General features: G+C 34.7%; 1 protein-coding gene across 1 annotated transcript in view; it reads right to left on the bottom strand.

The window, feature by feature from the left end:
* The window catches only part of SLC28A3 (solute carrier family 28 member 3), a 122,456-nt gene that overhangs the window by 60,651 nt on the left and 42,031 nt on the right, over positions 1 to 19,774 (bottom strand). The window contains exons 2-3 of the mRNA XM_051966180.1: positions 9,543 to 9,632; positions 7,053 to 7,135 (exon numbers count right to left, since the gene is read on the bottom strand). Coding sequence (XP_051822140.1) covers positions 7,053 to 7,135; positions 9,543 to 9,632 — 173 coding nt within the window. The remainder of the gene's footprint in view (positions 1 to 7,052; positions 7,136 to 9,542; positions 9,633 to 19,774) is intronic.

The following is a 19,774-nucleotide window of genomic DNA, read 5'->3' as shown; positions in this document are numbered from 1 at the left end:
GGTCTAAATTTAAATCTGCCAGTGATCCTGGGCAAATCATTTAACTCTGTTTGCTTCAGTTTTCTCATTTGTAAAATGATCTGGAGAAGGAAATGGTAGACCATTCCAGTATCTGTGCCAAGAAAACTTCAAATGGGGTTAGGAAGAGTCAGACATGACTTAAATAACTCAGCTACAACAATACTGAATAATCAGTTTTGAAACCTAGTTTTAGCATGGGAAGAATTTGTTCCTGTTGATTTGTTTCTTTCAGTCTATATTTTTGTTTTATTAAAGGGATCTTAGATTTATTTTTTTTTAAAAGAGGAAACCAAATTTTTAATCAGAACAACAAATCCTTCATTATACTGGTGCTCTAACTTTATCTGGCCTGCAGGAATTAGGTCTAAAAGTCCTGTCTGGGATATTGGTGAGCAGGGACTGCTAGAAAGTTTCAGATTTTACATTATATGATCAGATAGCAAGAATGTTGATCTTGGAGTCAGCATTTATCAATTGAACTGCTTTCTTGGTCATGTAGTCCCTGTGAGACTTTGAACAAATCATTCAACCTTTCTGGGGCTTCAGTTTCTTCATACATAATTAAGGAGATTAAAATGAAACTATTTTTAGGGTCCTTTTATTTCCTATAATATTTAAATCTAAAAGCCATTTTGAGGGCAACTTAAGTCATTTATCACTATTCTTTGTAGACCCCATGACATAGAAGTCACTTTAAAAATGCATGTTGATAACTAATGTGAAAATATGTTTAACATGATTACACATGTATAATCTATGTCAGATTGCTGGCTGTCTTCAGGAAAGGGAATGGAAAGGAGAGAAAAAATATGAAATTCAAAATCTTATAAAAAATGAATATTGAGGGCAGCTAGGTGGTGCAATGAGAAGAACACCAGCCCTGAAGTCAGGAGGACCTGAGTCAAATATGGCCTCAGACACTTAATGATTCCTAGCTATGTGATCCTGGGCAAGTCACTTGCCTCAGCAAAAAAAAAAAAAAAAAAAAGCATATTGAAAATTCAAAAAATAAAAAAATAAAGAAATGCTTGTTGAGTTGACTTCAAGTTGTACCTTTCTACAAGACTTCTGAGAAAAGGCACTATCACAGTGAAATGTAAGTTGGGAATTTTCAGTCTGTGTTGTTTCAGAAATACAAATTTTGTTGTCCCAGAGTAGAAATGTTCTTTCTAATGCACTGAGCTTAATCCTGTTCTCTCAGAGGAATCTCCTCTTGTGGCAAATATGCAAGAAAACTGCCAAGGGATTCCATTCAGAAAGTCTGGCTTTCTGGTCTGGAGAAATGATACATTGTGAGAAACTGACTTTATTGACAGCTATAAAAAATGCCTTAAATTTTCTATTTTAATTTCAATTATATTATAGGCAAATGTAACCCTAGAGGTTGTGTGGGAAACAGAGTCCATTGGGACCAATTAATTCCCAAGGGAAGTTAATCATTGTCTATAAAAACATTTATGTTTAACCCATAAATTCCAGGCTACACTGTACAGCTTATGTATAGTCCCTACTTTTCTCTCCAAGATCTTCCCCCATGTTGCCCATAATCTTTGTCATTATGCTTAAAACACCACATAAAAGTGATGCTTAGAAGACAGAAGCAAGGATTTGAAAATAATTATAAAAGAGTCACTTGAAGCTCCAAGCCAAAGGGACAAAAAAAGATCTAGGATTTGGAGCTGAAAATGTATCATCTAATCCAGCCCCTTCCTTTTTATAGAAAGCTAAATTATTTCTGTGTATTGAATGCCAGTCTTGCAGTCAACAAGTTCTGAGTTTAAATTCTGCTTTAGACAGAAGTTATGTGAATGGGGCAAATCACTTATCTTCTCTCAGCTTCTCATACATTCATTCTGTCTTTGTCTCTCCCTTCCTGTCTCTCTCTGTGTCTCTTTCTCTCTCTCACACACATACATCTATTAAATGGGAATAATAAGAGCATCTATACAGCAGAGCTGTTCTTAGGATTAAATAAATTAAGTGAGATGATATGGGTAAGATACTTTGCAAATCTTAAAGCATATCAAATGCTAGTTATTTTTATGAGGCAACTAGATGGAGCAGTGGATAGAGAACCTTATTTGGAGTCAGGAAGACTCATCTTCCTGAGTTAAAATCTGGACTTAGATACTTATTAGTGGTGTGGTTCTGGACAATTTATTCAACCATGTTTTCCTCAGTTTTCTCATCTTTAAAATAAGCCACAGGAGAAAATAACAAACCACTCTAATATCTTTACCAAGAAAAACCCAAATGGGATTATGAAGAGTTAAACATGACTAAAAACATAATATAATTTTTTTAAAGCCTGGAAAGACTTACATGAACTGATGCTGAGTGAAGTGAGTAGAACAAAAAAACAAAAAGATTACATACAAACATGGGAGGAAGAAAACATTTGGAACACAAAATCTTATAAAAATGAATGTTGAAAACTATCTTTAAATTTAGTTAGAAAAATAAAATACTATTGAGAAAACAAGCTTTTTTTTTTTAGAGGAGAAAATTTAAAGGTTGATGAGATTTTTTTAAAGGATTTTTAAAAGGAAGTAAAAACCTAAAGTAAATGAGTTTGCAGAGCAATATTTAATTTTATGAACTTTAAATTGGATTGATGAAAGAACTGGAAAATGATTATTGAGCTTAGATTAAAAATCTATGAAAGATCCTGGATAATGGAAGAAATGGACTAATTTAAGAAATATTAACCTGTTTTGAAAAGGAAAGAGAGTGAGTGTGTAAAATTCTAGAACTTAAAAATAAAGGGAAAAAATAGTTATAACAAGCCAGCATGATCATTAAGAGAAATAAGCCATACCAATCTCAAATTTTTTTTTTTTTTGGACAAAGTCATTAGATTGGAGAATAGGCAGTCATAGTGGACTGAGAGTCAGCCTTGGAATCATGGGGTCCTGACTTCAAGTTTCACTGGCTTGTGTGATTCTGGGGAAGACTTTTCTGTGCAGTTTGGGTAATACTGAAAGACAACAAGGTACAGAGCAGGTACTGATCTGCATTGGGAGAAGAAATTTTATCACTAGGGATTTCATATAATATTAAAATCACAGGCCCAATCAGTTCCCTATCCTCTAATAACACTTCCTAAACAACCACAAAACTCTAAACTGAACTGGTAGACTGGGGAAATACCAAATTTAGATCAATTTAGTCTAAATGATCCAAAATTTAGTACATTTAGATGAATTAGATCTATATTTATGTTTCTGCAGATTATTTGACAAAATCTCTTAAGTTTTTCTTTTGAATAAGATATATAGATATGATTTATATGAATGCATAGTCCAATTGATTTAGACTGAATCCAAATTCGAAAGAACAGTCATTAATGGGTCAATATAAACTTGGAGAGAAGTTTCAAGGGCAGTGCCTCAGGGATCATCTGTCTGTTCATGACCTTGTATTGTTCAATATTTTTAAATCAATAACTTGGATGAGGGCATGCTTGTCAAATTTGTGAATGATAAGAATCTGGGTGGAATAAGTTAACACATTTGGATAGTTTCAAAGGCTAGAATTACAGATTGAGTAAAGTAAGATGAAATGTAATAGAAATAAATAAAAACTTCTGTGTTTGGGTTCCAAAAGTCAAAACCTCCAGAGGGATGGATGTATGGCAAAACAAAAGTTCTCATGGAAAAATATCTAGGGATTTTGGTGGACAAGTCAATACTGCAATAGAACATGTTGATATGTTTTGACTGCATCCGGGGATAGTTTTGACAGAGTCATTTGTCCCCTTAGTTTCAGATTTTTATTTTGTTATCTTTAGAGACAAGGAGTTGTGAAAGAGCAAAGAAACTCAAAGCATTCCTACTGCAAACTCATCTCACGTATGGCAGTCATGTCTGAGACCCAAAGAAACAAGTTACATTGGAATTGCCCAGATGCCTAATTGATTTTGGAACTTATTTAATATATTGCAAGTACTTGAAATCTTGAATCTCTAACAAGCTCTTTGAAGGAAAGCATATCTTGATGCCATCTGGTCCCTCCTTAAGTTTACAGACTGAAGTCCAGAATCAGGATTCAAACTCCAAAGTATTATTTAAATACTTCTAGTTTTTTTCATGATTAATTTGGACCCCCAAATCTATTCCAATTAGTAATAAATTAGTTTGCTATTTTACATAAATCATGGATAATTCGATAAAATATGTTCTTAAAGGAGGTCTTTATATGGATCTCAGACTTTAAGATAACATTCACCATTTAGGAAGCTTATTTGTATAACCACAAGAATGTTGACAAAGACATCTCCATCTTGTTTTATTCAAATTTCATGCCCAAATTCAGCATGTGTGGGATGTTTGATTTTTTGAAAAATCCTCCAACTTATTTTTATACATCTGTACCACCTTCTCTTGTCCAGTGTGAGTAAGGGACCATCTTATGACTACTTGGTCACCAGAAATGACTCTTATATTGCCCATCTGAAGAAGCTCTAAGGTGCTATAGACCCTTTAATAAAGCACTATTGGTTTGGAACTCTGCCTCAGTGATTTTTCTTATAAATGATTTTATTTTTAGACCCCTCATCAGATAGTTGATGTGTCCCTGCTTGAGACCATAAGGGGTGGGAAACCAACTAGATTCCTCTCAACAGGATCCTTTACTATCCCCATCAAGCACTTGTGTTATCCTGACTCTAGAATTATCCTGAAATATGCATCCAGGAAGCCTACTGAGAGATTGGGGCAACCATACATCAAATCCAGAGAAATTTTGCATTATACAATCATGGCCCCCTAACATGGCCTAAATACTATCATGCCAGAGGTTTACTGGTCACTTATTAGATTGTATCCTGACCTTATCAGCTCTGCCTTATGTCCGTCCTGGCCCTGATGTGAAGAAGTTAGTGGAACAAAATTAGTGAGACACAGAGATATTTTGATACTATGAACTTAGGAAAAACAAATTGTTAAATTTTCAGTGTAAGCAATTACAACTCAGAAATCAAGAAATATTATAAATCAGATGTAATTTTATTGTATAGACATAAATAAGTGATGGGCCAGTTCCAATGGACTTGTGATGGAGAGAGCCATCTGTACCCAGAGAGAAGACTGTGGGAACTGAGTGTGGATCACATCATAGTATTTTTACTTTTTATTGTTGTTTGCTTGCAATTTGTTTTCTTTTTCATTTTTTTTTCTTTTTGATCTGATTTTTCTTGTGCAGCATGATTATTGTGGAAATATTTAAGAAGGAATTGCACATGTTTAAACCTATATTGGACTTGTTTCCAATAATAACTTTTTATTTTCAAAAAAAAAAGCAAAGAAAAATGTTTGTGGCAGCCCATTTTGTAGTGGCAAGTGGATGCCCATCAGATGGAGAATGGCTAAATAAATTATGGTATATGAATGTTATGGAATATTATTGGTCTGTAAGAAATGACCAACAGGCTGATTTCAGAGAAACCTGGAGAGACTTACATGAACTGATGCTAAATGAAATGAGCAGAACCAGGAGATCATTATACACAGCAATAGCAAGATTTATACAATGATCAATTCTGATGGGCGTGACTCTCTTCAACAATGAGATGATTCAGACCATTTCCAATGATCTTGTGATAAAGAGAGCCATCTATACCCAGAAAGAAGACTGTGGAAACTGAGGGCAGACCACAACATAGCATTTTTCACTCTTTTTATTATTTGCTTGCATTTTATTTTTTCTCATTTTTTTCCTTTTTGATTTGATTTTTCTTGTGAAGCAAGATAATTCTACAAATAATATGTATGCATTTATGTGTTGGATTTAACATATATTTTAACATGTCGAACATATATTGTATTATTTACCATCTGGGGAGGAAGTAGAGGGAAGGAGGGAAAATTTAAAACACAAGGTTTTGCAGGGGTCAATGTTGAAAAATTATCCACGCATATGTTTTGAAAATAAAAATCTTTAATTAAAAAAATACACACAAAGATAGTTTTCAACATTCATCTTTGCAAAACCTGGTGTGCCAAATTTCTCTCTCTCCCTTCCTCCCACCATCCCCTAGATAGCAAGTAATCAAATATAGGTTAAATATGTTGTTCTTCTAAACATATTTCCACATTTATCATGCTGCACAAGAAAAATCAGATTAAAAAGGAAAAAAATAAGAAAGACAAAAACAACAAAAAGGTGAAAATACTATGTTATGATCCACGCTCAGTTACCACAGTCCTCTTTCTGGGGGTACATGGCTCCCTTCATCACAAGATCATTGGAACTGATCTGAATCATCTCATTGTTGAAGAGAGCCACATCCATCAGAATTGATTGTCATATAATCTTGTTGCTGTGTACAGTGATTTCCTGATTCTATTCAATTCACTCAGCATCAGTTAGTTTAAGTCTCTCCAGGCTTCTCTAAAATCATCTTGTTGGTCATTTCTTATAAAACAATGATATTCCATTATATTCATATACCATAATGTATTCAGCCATTCCCCAACTAAAGAGCATCCACTCAGTTTCCAGGTTCTTGCCACTATAAAAAGGCTACTACAAAGATTTTTGTAAATATGGATCCTTTCCTTTTTTTTTTTTTTTTTTTTTTTTAAATGATCTCTTTGGGATATAGACCCAATAAAGATCCAGCTAGATCAAAGAATATGCACAGTTTGATGGCCCTTTGGACATAGTTTCTCTCCAGAATGGTTGGATGAGTTCACAGTTCCACCAACAATATATTAGTGTCCCAGTTTTCCCACATCCCCTCCAACATTTATGTGATCTGGTTGTTAAAAGAAACAAACAAACATTTACTAGCTCACTCCTAGTTACTCCCTTTCCTTGGCTATATCTAATTAGGTTATACTTCCTTGCCTGTTGATCCTTCCCTCAAACATGCCATATAAAAGGGCCAATTGCTTTCAGTGTTGATTGACTCATCTGCTTTTTTTGTGAACTCTGTTTAGTTGCATGGGAAATCTGTCAGTGAGTATGACGGGGGGGAATGGCAAAGGGAGGAAGTTACATTAGATTTGAAATTTATTTAAGAGTCATACCTTTTCCTGTGTGTCAGTTCATTTTCTTCTATGCTTTCTTTCTGTTTGGGGAGATCTTGCTCAATAGTGACATGTTCTTCTCCCTGAAAAGAAAATATATGAGAAAAATAAGGATAATTATTTCCTAGGTAAACAGATGAACTTGCACAAATGAACATTATTAAGAGTCTGCTGTGTTCCAGGCATTGAGGTGAGAGCTAGAGATACAAAGAAAGCTCTCAGTCTAATGGATATAGAAAAAAACATAGGGGCAGCTAGGTGGCTCAGTGGATAGAGCACCAGCCCTGAAGTCAGGAGGACCTGAGTTCAAATCTGACCTCAGACACTTAACACTTTCTAATTGTGTGACCCTGGGCAAGTCACTTAACCCCAATTGCCTCAGCAAAAACAAAACAACAACAACAAAAAAACATACATTTCTGGACATGGCCAATATGAGAGTTCCCAGCTTCTTCTTCTTTTTTTTTATTAAAGCTTTTAATTTTTAAAATATATGCATGGATAATTTTTCAATGTTGACCTCTGCAAAACCTTGTGTTCCAAATTTCCCCTTCCTTCTGGCTACTCCCTCCCCTAGATGGCAAGTAATCCAATATATGTTAGATATGTTAAAATATATGTTAAATTCAATATATTTTATATAATTATCTTGCTGCACAAGAGAAATAAGACCAAAAAGGAAAAAAAAATGAGAAAAAAAAAACAAAATGCAAGCAAACAACAACAACAACAAAAAGAATGAAAATGCTATGTTATGATCCCCACAGTCCCCACAGTCCTCTCTCTGGGTGTAGATGGCTCTCTTCATCACAAGATCATTGGATCTGGTCTAATCATCTTATTGTTGGAAGGAGTCACATCCTTCAGAATTGTACCTTGTACAATGGTCTCTTGGTTCTGCATATTTCACTTAGTATTAGTTCATGTAAGTATCTCCATGTCTCTCTGGAATCATCCTGCTGGTCATTTCTTACAGAACAATAATATTCCATAATATTCATATACCATAATTTATTCAGCCATTTCCCAATTGATGGGCATCCATTCAGTTTCCAGTTTCTAGCCACTACAAACAGGGCTGCCACAAACATTTTGGCACATACAGGTCCCTTTCACTTCTTTAGTATCTCTTTGGGGTATAAGCCCAGTAGAAACATTGCTGGATCAAAGGGTATGCACAGTTTGATAATTTTTTGAAGATAGTTCCAAATTCTAGCTTTTTTATGCATGAAGATAGAATTTTTGAGCGGCATTGTGGCATAGAGGGTGTAAAAAATTGACCTTAGAAGTAAGGACTGGTCACTTCCTCTGCCCCTTGATTAGCTGTGTGATCCTGGACAAGTCACTTAACTCTATCTTAGAGGCTCAGACAATTGTCTGGTAGTTTCCTATAATGTTGGACTACAAAAATAATTCTTACTATAATGTCAGTCTGTGTTCTCTCACCTGCCTTAAATAAGAAAACATCCTCCTCCTCTTCCTCTACCAACTCTATTCTTATTCGAACTCTCTATTTTTGATCAAGTTCATTTTGGAGCTGCCTTTCCATGTCTCTGTACAAACTGTCCCCTATGGTCAGAAGGCACTCCTTTTAAAATTCTACCATTAGTTTCTTTCAAAGTCCAATTCATGTTCCACCTTTCTGATCCCCCTCATTATTAGTCCTTTCTCTTATATGCTAAATAACACATTGTATAGCGTGTTGGTTCTGAGTCAACAAGAACTGTGTTCAAATCTAGTCTAAAAACATTTTTTAACAAATCATATAATCTTTCTGTCTCAATTTTTCATCTACAAAATGAGGATAATAATTATCGTGAAACTCTAATGAGAGTATCTATAAAGTTTTTTTGTGAGAGTTAAATAAGAGCTATTATTATTATTGTTTGCTGTTGTTGTTATTAGTTATTGTATGTTCCCTTCCTCCATTCTCAGAATAGAATATAGACTTTTTGTGGGTGGAAATAATTTTTCATTTTGCTTTTATACCCTTGAGCTTAGCACAATGTTTTGTACATGGTAGGTACATAATAGATTGGGTTATATGCTTTTTGTAGAGAAAATATTTTTGATGAATTTAAATTAATGGGACATATAATCTAGCACACTTGTTTCACATAAGGAAACTTAGGCCCAAGGAAATAAAGTGATAGACTTAAGGAACTAAAATCTCTTCTTCAGGGTTCCATTTTGGTGTGCTTATATCCTATAGTATAATAGAGTAGAATGTATAATACAGCATAGTATAATATGAGAAGCTAAGTGGCTCAGTAGATGGAGTGACAGAACTGGAGTTAGGAAGATTCTTCTTCCTGACTTCAAACCTGGCTTCAGACATTTACTAATTGTGCGACACTGGGCAAGCCACTTGACCCTGTTTGCTTCAGTTTCCTGGAGAAGGAAAATAATAAAACTACTGCAGATACAAAGTGCTCCATTACTTTTGTGCCTAGGAACCAACAAAAGTCACCACAAAAAATCAAACCGTACCTGCTGAGTATTTTTACTATCCCCATTGTGTTCATTACGATATTTCAGTGAATATTTTCTTGATTCACTCTGATCCTTGTTGTCTTCTCCCTTAATATTAAAAAAAAAAATAAGAGATGTAAAAAGGAAAATCACTGTTAAAAAAGAAGAGAGAGGGAGAAAGAACAATTGTCTAATGAACTAGAGTACTAATGGAGCTTAGTAGAACCTCCAATTTCTTTTAACCCACAAAAATTCATAACTCATCAGATTAAAAAGTCTAAAGAAAACTGATAAAAGCAATTGAAATGGAGTCTCTAGATTTGGAGAAAGGAAAAAGATAGCAAAGATCAAATAAGAGGGTAGTATGAGTCAAAGGCTAGGGGACAGCCTTGAAATAAAGGACCCCTGGGTATAAGTGCCATTTCAGGCACACATGAAATACTGAGTGAACATTTCTCTGTGCCATAAAAACATTTCTCAAATTTAATAAATTGGAATTTCTAGGACCTCTTTCCCCAAATTATGTTAATACCACAAAACGAAGTTTTACCAGATGATTAGTAATATATGACAATGGAGGTATACAATTTGTTTTTGATACAGTAAGGATATTGAACAAGTCTGAAATACACAGTGAATTTCTTTTGAATCCTCAGGATGATTGACTGCTCCTGCCACCTGGTGGCAGGCTCAGAAACTACTTTCATGCTTAATCTAAAGATACTAGGATAACATTTTTTACTTTAGATAAAGAAAAAAGGGGGGGGCATTAAAAAAACCCCACAAACAAACACTTTTCTGAATGTGGTCTAATATCCTGAATTAATCCACTGTGCCTTATTAAGGAAAGCCTAGTTATTATATAAAAACTCCTTCCCCCTTCCCCCCCTCTACATTTGCTTCTATACTTCCTCCCTCCCTCCTTTCAGGTGCATTAATTTTTTTTTGAAGCAACTGGAGTCGGATTTATCTGAAGCCGGATTTGAACTCAGGTCCTCCTGATTCTATCTACTGCTCCACCCTGCTGTCCTTCAAGTTTATTATTATATATTGCTCTAGCAAACACTGAAGTTGAAGCTTAAATACATAATGAGATGAGACTCATTAGAACAGACTCTGATATTGGGAAAAATTGAAGGCAAAAAAAGGGGGAGCAGCTGAGGATGTGATAGATAAATACTGTCATGGAAACAATAAACATGAACTAGGACAGAACTAGTAGAAAGTAGCTGGACCTGGTGTTTTATGGTGCAAGGGGTCACAAAGAGTATGAACAATAACAAAATTGAATTTTGTCTAGCATATATTTTTCCTCAGTTTGTAGGATCCCTAGCTTTTCTTCAAGGGTCTACTAAAATGCCACCTCCTACAGGATGCCTCTTATGATTTTTTCTTTAGGATTTGGGATCAGAAGGACCTTCATAGCTGAGAAAAATGAAGCTACCAAGTTGTGTTATTCATTTTAAATGAATTGAATTTTAGTGAATTGCCTCACAGGTTTAGAGATAAAAAAGATCTTAAAGACCACTGAGTCCAAATTTTCCTTCATTTAACAGATGAAGAAACTGAAGCCCAAAGATGAGATTACTTGCTTGGATTCATAGTCAGCAAAGGGCAGAGCAATTGTCTTTGAATCTAAAGCCTCTCCCTTTAAATGCAATATTACCTTGTACTATCTATCTCTCAGTGGCTAGTATCCTCCTCATGGTAATTCTGTGTTTCATATTTACTTTTCTGTGCACACAGTGATAAAAATTAAATAAAATTTATATATATATATATATATATGTAGTCCCAAGGATAGTGACTATTCCATTTTTATTTGTTTTTGTAGCACATTGTTTGGAATATAATAATTGCTTAATGAATAACTACCATTTCTTGAGAATTTGTCATTATTTGACTTTTTAAAAATTGAACTGAATAGAAAATAAGAAAAAACAATAGAAAAAGAAAGACAGAAAAGGAAAATTTAACCTCCCCCCCAAAAAAAAACCAACCAAAAAAAAAAAAAAAAAAACATTGCCAAGTGCCCAGCAGAACATCAGGGAAGTTTTAAAATATATAACAATAAATTACCATTTCAAGAAAGTATATATATGATAATAGAAGACAATACATTCATGAGTATCCATCTTTTTTTTGTTTCCTTGTAAGATATTCTTTTGTTCTCTGCTGTGTACTTTTTACTTTATTCTTTTTTCCCTTTCATCCCCCACACCTCCCTCAAGCAGGCTACAATTAAATATCATGAGGGGTTAGGATTGTGTGTATGTGTGTGTGTGTGTGTGTGTGTGTGTGTGTACGTGTGTGTACATAAAGACACACATACATACACATATACACATATATATAATACAAAGATACACACATACATTTATATGTACATACATATATATATTCACACCTACTCATGCAACTACCCATATATATATCTTCTTACATACATACATATACCAAGATTCATATATACTCAGATATATAGACACACACATACATTTACCCATATGTAAACAATTTTTTTTCACATCAAATTCTTCCTTAAAATGAGATAAATTCAATCTCTCTGTAGCTTCTGCTTTTTGTGCCTAATTTTCTCCCCTGGGGGCACTTCTTCCCACGCCCTCTTCCTACTTGTAGACTCCCACTGGGATTACTGCCTATTGTGAGTATGGGTTAACAGCTGAAAATAACCCTTTTAAAAAAATAGCTGTACCTGCTTGGCCACCCCCAACACACATTCTTTGGCACTCAATTGTATTATTAGGGCTTCAGCTACTTAAATTCTTTGTTTTCTTCTTTTTCACTTAGTACTTAGCATTAATGGGCACATTCATATAACTAATCCACTAGGACTGGTCTAATTGCAGTTGCTGCCAAGCATAGAACAGTTAACTTAATTACTCAAGTTGTGCATGTATAAGGGGCTTCCATAATCCCTCTCTAATTTGGATGATTACTAAGATTGTCCCACAGTATGGAACCAAATCCCAGCATTCTTGCCAGCTGCCCCCAACTGAAAATGATGCATGTCAATTCAATTCAAGGGGAGCAAATGAGATATTTATAAATTATGTCTATAAAATGAAGTTTATCAAAAGTTAAGATGCCATATAGTCACTATTATAGGAAGCTAAGGATGGATAAATTATTTACAAATACTAAGTGCCAGACACTGTGCTAATTATTTGGGATAAAAATGCAAGCAAGAAAGACAGCTCCTGCTCTAAAAGAGTTGTTGTTTTAGGTTAAACAAGTGCAATTCTTCTAAACAGATTTCCATATTCATCATGCTGTGCAAAGAAAATCAGACCAAAAGGGAAAATACAGGAGAAAAAAGAAAAAACAGACAACAAAAAAAGGGGAAATACTATGCTTTGATCCATGTTCAGTCTACAAAGTTCTCTCTCTCTCTCTGGATGCGGATGGCACTTTCCATCCCAAGTCTATTGGAATTGGCTCATTGTTGAATAGAGTGTTGATTATCACATAGTCTTGCTGTTTCTGTGTACAATGTTCTCTTGGTTCTGCTTGCTCCACTCAGCATTAATTCCTGTAAGTCTTTCCAGGTTTTTCTGAAATCAGCCTGTTCATCATTTCTTATAGAACAATAATACTCCTTTACATTCATGTACCATAACTTATTTAGTCATTCCCCAACTGATGACATCCACTCATGTTTTTGTACATGTGGATCCTTTTCCTTTTTTAATGATCTCTTTGGGATACAAACCTAGGTATACAGACTTAGAGATACTGCTGTTCCAAAGGGTATGCACAGTTTTTTCGGTAGGCATAGTTCCAAATTAAAGGCTTATATTTTAACAGGACACATAAAAGATAGCTAAAGGGAAGTAGTCCTTACTGACATCCCAGCAAGATAAAATGAAATTTCACCTGGGAAAGAGAGCCCAGCAATTCAAGGGTAGAGCTCATGCACGGAGGAGGAAATGAGGGGATGGCTGAAGTGAAAATAGAATGATGAGAAAAAAGAAGATGAGTAGAATGCTAGAATCCCACATGAGGAAAAAAATTTTATCAAAGCTGATTGGCATCTGGCCTGACATTTATATTCTGAAAATTGTTTGGAGGTTGAAGAGCTTGTCCAAGATCATATAGTCAATCTTTGCCACAGGACTTGAATCCCAGTCTTCTTGATTCTCAGGCCAGCCCCCTTTGCACCATACTCTATAGTACAGTATGGCCTTCAGCTATCATCGTTCTTTATCCACAACTGCACTTTCTTTGGGATAGAGAATTACCATTGTAGAAACTTTGTTCGCTAGCAGAAATTAGCAATTTCTACCATCTGTAGAGTTTCTTGGAAGAAATGGTATGATAATAACAACAATAATGTGCTTAAATAAAAATATTGAGATACATTATTATTGTTTTTATATTGTTGTTAAATATAAGATAATAATAATGGCTAGCATATATGTGTCTGTGTACATATATGTATATTTGTATGTCTCACATGAGTTAGATGTTATAATAACCCTCATTTTATAGATGAGAATACTGAGAATAAGAGATGCCATCTGACTTGTCCAAGATCTTGTGTGTCAAAAGCAGGATTTGAATCCAGGTCTTCCTGACCCTAAGACCAACTCACTGTGCACTGAGCCTACTTGCCTATTATTATTTGTCCACGAGTGCAAGACATTATGTTAGGTGCTAGAAATAAAAAAAGTGGCACAGTGGATAGAGTTTTGGGCCTAGAATTAGGTAAAAAACTGATTTTAAATGCAGCCTCAAACACATACTAGCTGTGTGACCTTGGACAAGTCACTTAACCCTGTTTTCCTCAGAGTACTCACTCATTTAATCTATAAAATGAGCTGGAGAAGGAAAAGGCAACTCCCCTCCTAATATCTCTAAGAAAACCCCAAATGGGGTCACAAAGAATTGGACATGATTGGAAAAGAATTAAACAACAACAAAACAACCAAAGTCAATGACAACAATTTTGTGGGTGGGTGTGGTTGTGATAGGAGAACCTTGATTGACTCCACCATTGCCAATAAGCCAACTGATTTATTGCTGCTCTATGGCAGGTTACAGGTTATAATAGGATTATAAATCTAGAGCAAGAAGGGCTCTCAGGCCACTAGTCCAATCCCTTTGTTTTAACAGATAAAGAAAATGAAGCTAATAAAAATCAGAATTGACCCAATATCCTTAATTAAAAGAAATAAAATATATCAATAAAAATCCCATTAAAATAATGCCTTAGTTTCCTTATCAACCCCAGTCCCTTGAGGTCAAGCATTCTATCCTAAACTCCCTTATGTCTCATTTAACAAAGGATTCTCTTAAAGCAAAATATAACTATTTGCTGAGTGATTGATCAGATTTTAAATAACCCTCAGTAAATAAGAGGAATTTTAGGGATGAAGGCAAAAAGGAAAATAAAGGAAAAAATTACCAAATCTATTGGGTAAGAATATATTTTAGAGCTTTCAAACCTTTCAAATTTCCAGCAAAACTTCTCAATTTTCTTTAATTAATTGGACCTTCAATACATTTAGTACTTTGTAGAGTAATGATTCATGATTTGTTGATCTGTACTCTCCTCCTTGCTTCTAATTCCATGAAAACTCAAATTTCTAAATTTGTCCATTGGGGTTGGGGTAGGGAAAGTTGCAATGACCCTTTCTTGTTGAAGATCTATAATAGCTTTTCTTTTGCTCTTGATTTAGCTTCAGTATTCTTGTGTACCATTCAATTTCTCATTCTTTCTATCAATTCTTCTTCCATTGTCCATATTTTTGTAGAAACCGCCTATGGAGTCAAGGCCTTGGATTCATATATGACCTCCTTTGGCACTTACTGCCTGTGAAACCATGAAGAATTAATTCCAACAACAGACCTCAGCTTTAATCAAATGTAAAAAGAGAGTGCTGAACTAGATAGCTTGAGGTCAATGCCAGTTTTAGATCTCTCATTCTACATCTTTTTGTCAAGTCCCTTTGTGGCCTTCTTATGCCTACCATAATGACCTAAAATGGGTCTGGGGCTGTTTAGTTTTATTCTTCTGAGCAATATTTAATCACAATTATAGTCATGTCCCCCTCCCTAACAGAGATTAAAAGCCAAAATTTTAAAAATAAGGTCTTCTTGTCTTACATTGATAAAATTAACCATATAAAAATGTATGAATTTCTTCTGCAGAAGATTGAGGAGTATAAAGATTCTGTGAAGGACTGGACAAAATCCTTCACAGAAAATGTAATATTTAAATGTTAACATGGGCCACTATGTGGGAAAATGTGTTGAGAAATATGGTTTTAAGATTAAGATATAAAAGACCATTCAGAAATTTCATCCCTATAAACCAGGAGTTTAAAGAGTTGGAAACTGCTACTCCAAAAGATTACTTGAACAAAAGCAGGCAGCTCAGTTCTCACATACTCATTCCAGCAAAAAACAAATACAAAAACAAACAAACAAAACAATGACAACATAAAAATAACACCTGTCTGAATCATGACCAAGAAATCCAAAGAGAAAATACTATAGGTGACTTCATATCAAAACTATACAAAAAGAAACAGAATTGAGATGCAAATAAAACTAGCATCAGAGGAGGCAGTCAGGTCAAAGACCTGTATAGCTTGAAAAGCTCTATCTGGAGACAGTAAGATCAGAAGGATTGTACAAATATCCTTGGTCATAGTTTGAGCTTTGATAGACTCAGAGTGGGCGTAAATAGCAATTGTTTCTGTTTTGGTCAGAAACCCCAAAGTTCTTCCTTTCCCAGATTGATTTTTTTTTTTTTTTTTTTTTTTTTTTACTAAATAAAAGAGGCTTTTCTTTGTCTCAACTCTAACTTAGCTAGCTTTAATCACTGAATGAGAGTTGCCTCAGACACTGAGACCTGTTAAAGACTTTAATTTAAAAAGGTCAAGCTCTCCTACTCATCCTGGGCTATGTCCAGTTTTCTTGATCTATATCTTGCCATTGGGTTAAAGGCATGGACCTTAAGAAAGAAGTCTACCCCATAAACCCCAAGATATGTTGTGAGGTTTCAGGGATCAAAATTTATATTCCTTTGTACAGAACATCTGCAGGTAAAAGTATGATACTCTATATGGACAGAGGAAAGGAAAGGGTAAAAAGAAAGAAAAGGAAAGGAAAGGAAAGAACTCGTTAGTCCCAATGGGGTCCTCAGTGGACAATTTCCTACAGGATCCTATATGTAAATACATAGCATTGGAATACTTGGAAATGATTCCTTATTTTCATGACTGCTTGTGATCAAACTTTCAGCTCCTAGGACAAAGGCCACAGTCCATACTAGAAGTAAAAGAAAGGATAAAGAGAAGAAAAAGGTACTATAAACAGCTACAACTGCCCCAAATTAAACCTGTTTTTAAAATGGGAAACAGGATAAAAGTAAAGACACTGACATTGATTATCACTAATAGAATATTATGTTGAAGTGCCACAACAAGAAGGTTAAAAGAGCCCAGACATCAAGCAATTAAATCAACAAACATTTGTTAATTATGTATTATGTGCACACCCTGTGCTGGCAAATTGCCCAGTTGGAAATGCAATTGGATGGAGAGGGTGCTATGTTAATTTATTACTACCTTTATTTGGCCAGATAGGGAAAAATAAACTGGGCCCAGAATTGCATAGAAGGAAGAGGGCTGAATTAGTTTAAAAAGTGCTTTAAATGAACCAACTGTTTTTTCCTTCTCCATTTTTAAAAATAATATTGTCCCAGTGATATCAAATGGAAATGAATCAATAAAAATAATGATATGTGAAGAATCAGAATTGAAAACGATCCAAAGATAAAATAGAGATATGATTAGCATATGTTTGTAAGATATTGTCAACAATTACTTGAGTGTAAGGAATAGCGTAAAATTTTTCTAATGACCAATGCCATTATAAATGATCCAAAGGATAAATGATCCAAAAGGATTTGGACATCCAAAGGAAGACAAGTTAGGGTAGCTCCTTCAACTAAGTCTCACAGAGCATGCTTTTTTAGGTCCTTTCATCAACTGCCTTCCCCTGACAATGGTCTAGATCAGCTGTGTCAGAAATGGAGTTATTTAACCATACTTAAGGATCCCCGAGACTGCATATTGATTCAGAAAACCATATATCAACATTATCTATGTTCTACTATATTTTTATTTTGTAAATATTTCTCAATTATATTTTAATCTGGTTTATGTCACACTTAGAAGAATTATTTGACACTTCTGTTCATCATGGAGGAGAGAAGTAGAAAATTAGGATGTTCCTCTGTTAATTGGTATTCTTTGGTTTTTTCACCTAAACTATATTATCATCTGTTCATATATTCCACAGAATACCCAGAAAGGTATTCTAACTAATGAGGAAAAAATAAATGTCAAGTTAAAAATCTTAATATGTTTAGGAACAAGATTGTAGCATTTATCATATGCTTAATGGGAAACCATTGGAGAATTATGAATAAAGAGAACAGATAGGTAACATGCATCTTAGGAAGATTAATAAGTCAGTAGGCTGGTCACTTGCCACAATAATCCATGAGCAAATAAAAATTATCCTTGCTTTTATATGGCCTATTCAGCTTCAGCAGGGATAGTAGCAGAATGCCATAACTTTTTTTTTTGCAGGTAACAATAGTAATAACTGATATTATAAATATGAGATCTGTATTCAGTGATCAGTGATCATATCAACTATGATATGCCTATTCTAAGACAGATAAGTATTAGACTTGAAGTCAGAAATCTTGCCTCAGACATTATGTGATCCTGGACACATAATCTGCTGACATCTGTAAAATGAGGATGATACCAATCAGAGCTTTTGTTGTTGCTTTTTTTTTTTTTAATAAGAACTTTTCATTTTCAAAATACATGTAAAGATAGTTTTCAACATTCAATCTTGCAAAATCTTGTGTTCCAAATTTCCTCTCCTCCCCTAGACAGCAAGTAATCCAATATAGGTTAAACATGTGCAATTCTTCTAAACATATTTCCATAATTTTCATGCTGCATAAGAAAAATACGATCACAAATGGAAAAAAATGATAAAGGAGAAAAAGCAAGCAAACAACAAAAAAGGTGAAAATACTATGTTGTGATCCACATTCAGTCCCCATAGTCCCCTCTCTGTATACAAATGACTCTCTCCATCACAAGTCTATTGAATCTTGGCTTGAATCACCTCATTGTTGAAAAAAGACTATAAAATCATCCTGATGATCATTTCTTATAAAACAATAATATTCCAAAACATTCATATACCATCATTTAACTGTAATTCTCCAACTGATGGGGCATCCACTCAGTTTCCAGTTCCTCACCACTACAAAAAGGGCTGCCACAACAGTTTTGCACATGTGGGTCCTTTTCTTTTTTTGTGATCTCTTTGGGATAGTCAGTAGAGACACTGCTGGATCAAAAGGTATGTACAGTCTGATAGCTCTTTGGATATAGTTCCAAATTTCTCTCCAGAATCAACCAGAGCCATTTGTGAGGATCAGATAAGACAATATTTGTAAAGGACTTCGATTACTTTAGAGTGCATGTTAGCTATTATTATTAAACAAATCCAGGGGACCAAAAAAAGCATTCACAGGCTTTCTTTGAAAAGGCACTTAAATAAATTCAGTTATTCCAAAAATAACAAGGAAAATTTTCATGGAATATTTGTCTATGTTCTATTGCAATATTCATGTTAAGCATTTGCTGAAAGGACCTATGAGAGTAATTGCAATTTTATCTAAATATCCATTGCAGGGGAAGTAGAGAAATTCTACAAAGAATACAGTTAGACTGCAAATTAAATCAATATGTACTTTAATTCTCTGTAATATGGGAGGATAGCTAAAAAGAAAGTTGGTAAAATTGTTTAGAAATTAGAAAAAAGAGAGGTTAGGAAGGGAGGAAGGGGTTGTAAGAGACATATCCCTGTGCTTATGTCTCATTAACATTTTCTTCAGGAAGAGTGCCAGTGATAGTAAGGAGAGATGGACACTCCCTTTTTGGAGCAAAGACAGAACTGACTTGGTCATGTTGGGAACAGAACGTGACTTCAGTGTAAACATGCAGGGGCAAGAAATCCAATGGAAAAGTTGGCCACCAGGGAGTAGGGAGTGAAATGTCAAGTTAAGCAAGCTAGGTACCGGCTTGAAGTGGTGGGGCAGGTGATCAGGTGAATGGTAATAGCAAGGCCCCAGGGTGAAAGCAAAAGGAGTAAAAACTTCCAGAACATGTTCTGTGCTCTGAGTA

Source organism: Antechinus flavipes, chromosome 1 (assembly GCF_016432865.1).
Source record: "Antechinus flavipes isolate AdamAnt ecotype Samford, QLD, Australia chromosome 1, AdamAnt_v2, whole genome shotgun sequence".
Classification (NCBI taxonomy): domain Eukaryota; kingdom Metazoa; phylum Chordata; class Mammalia; order Dasyuromorphia; family Dasyuridae; genus Antechinus; species Antechinus flavipes.
This window is presented reverse-complemented; position numbering and strand designations above follow the sequence as displayed.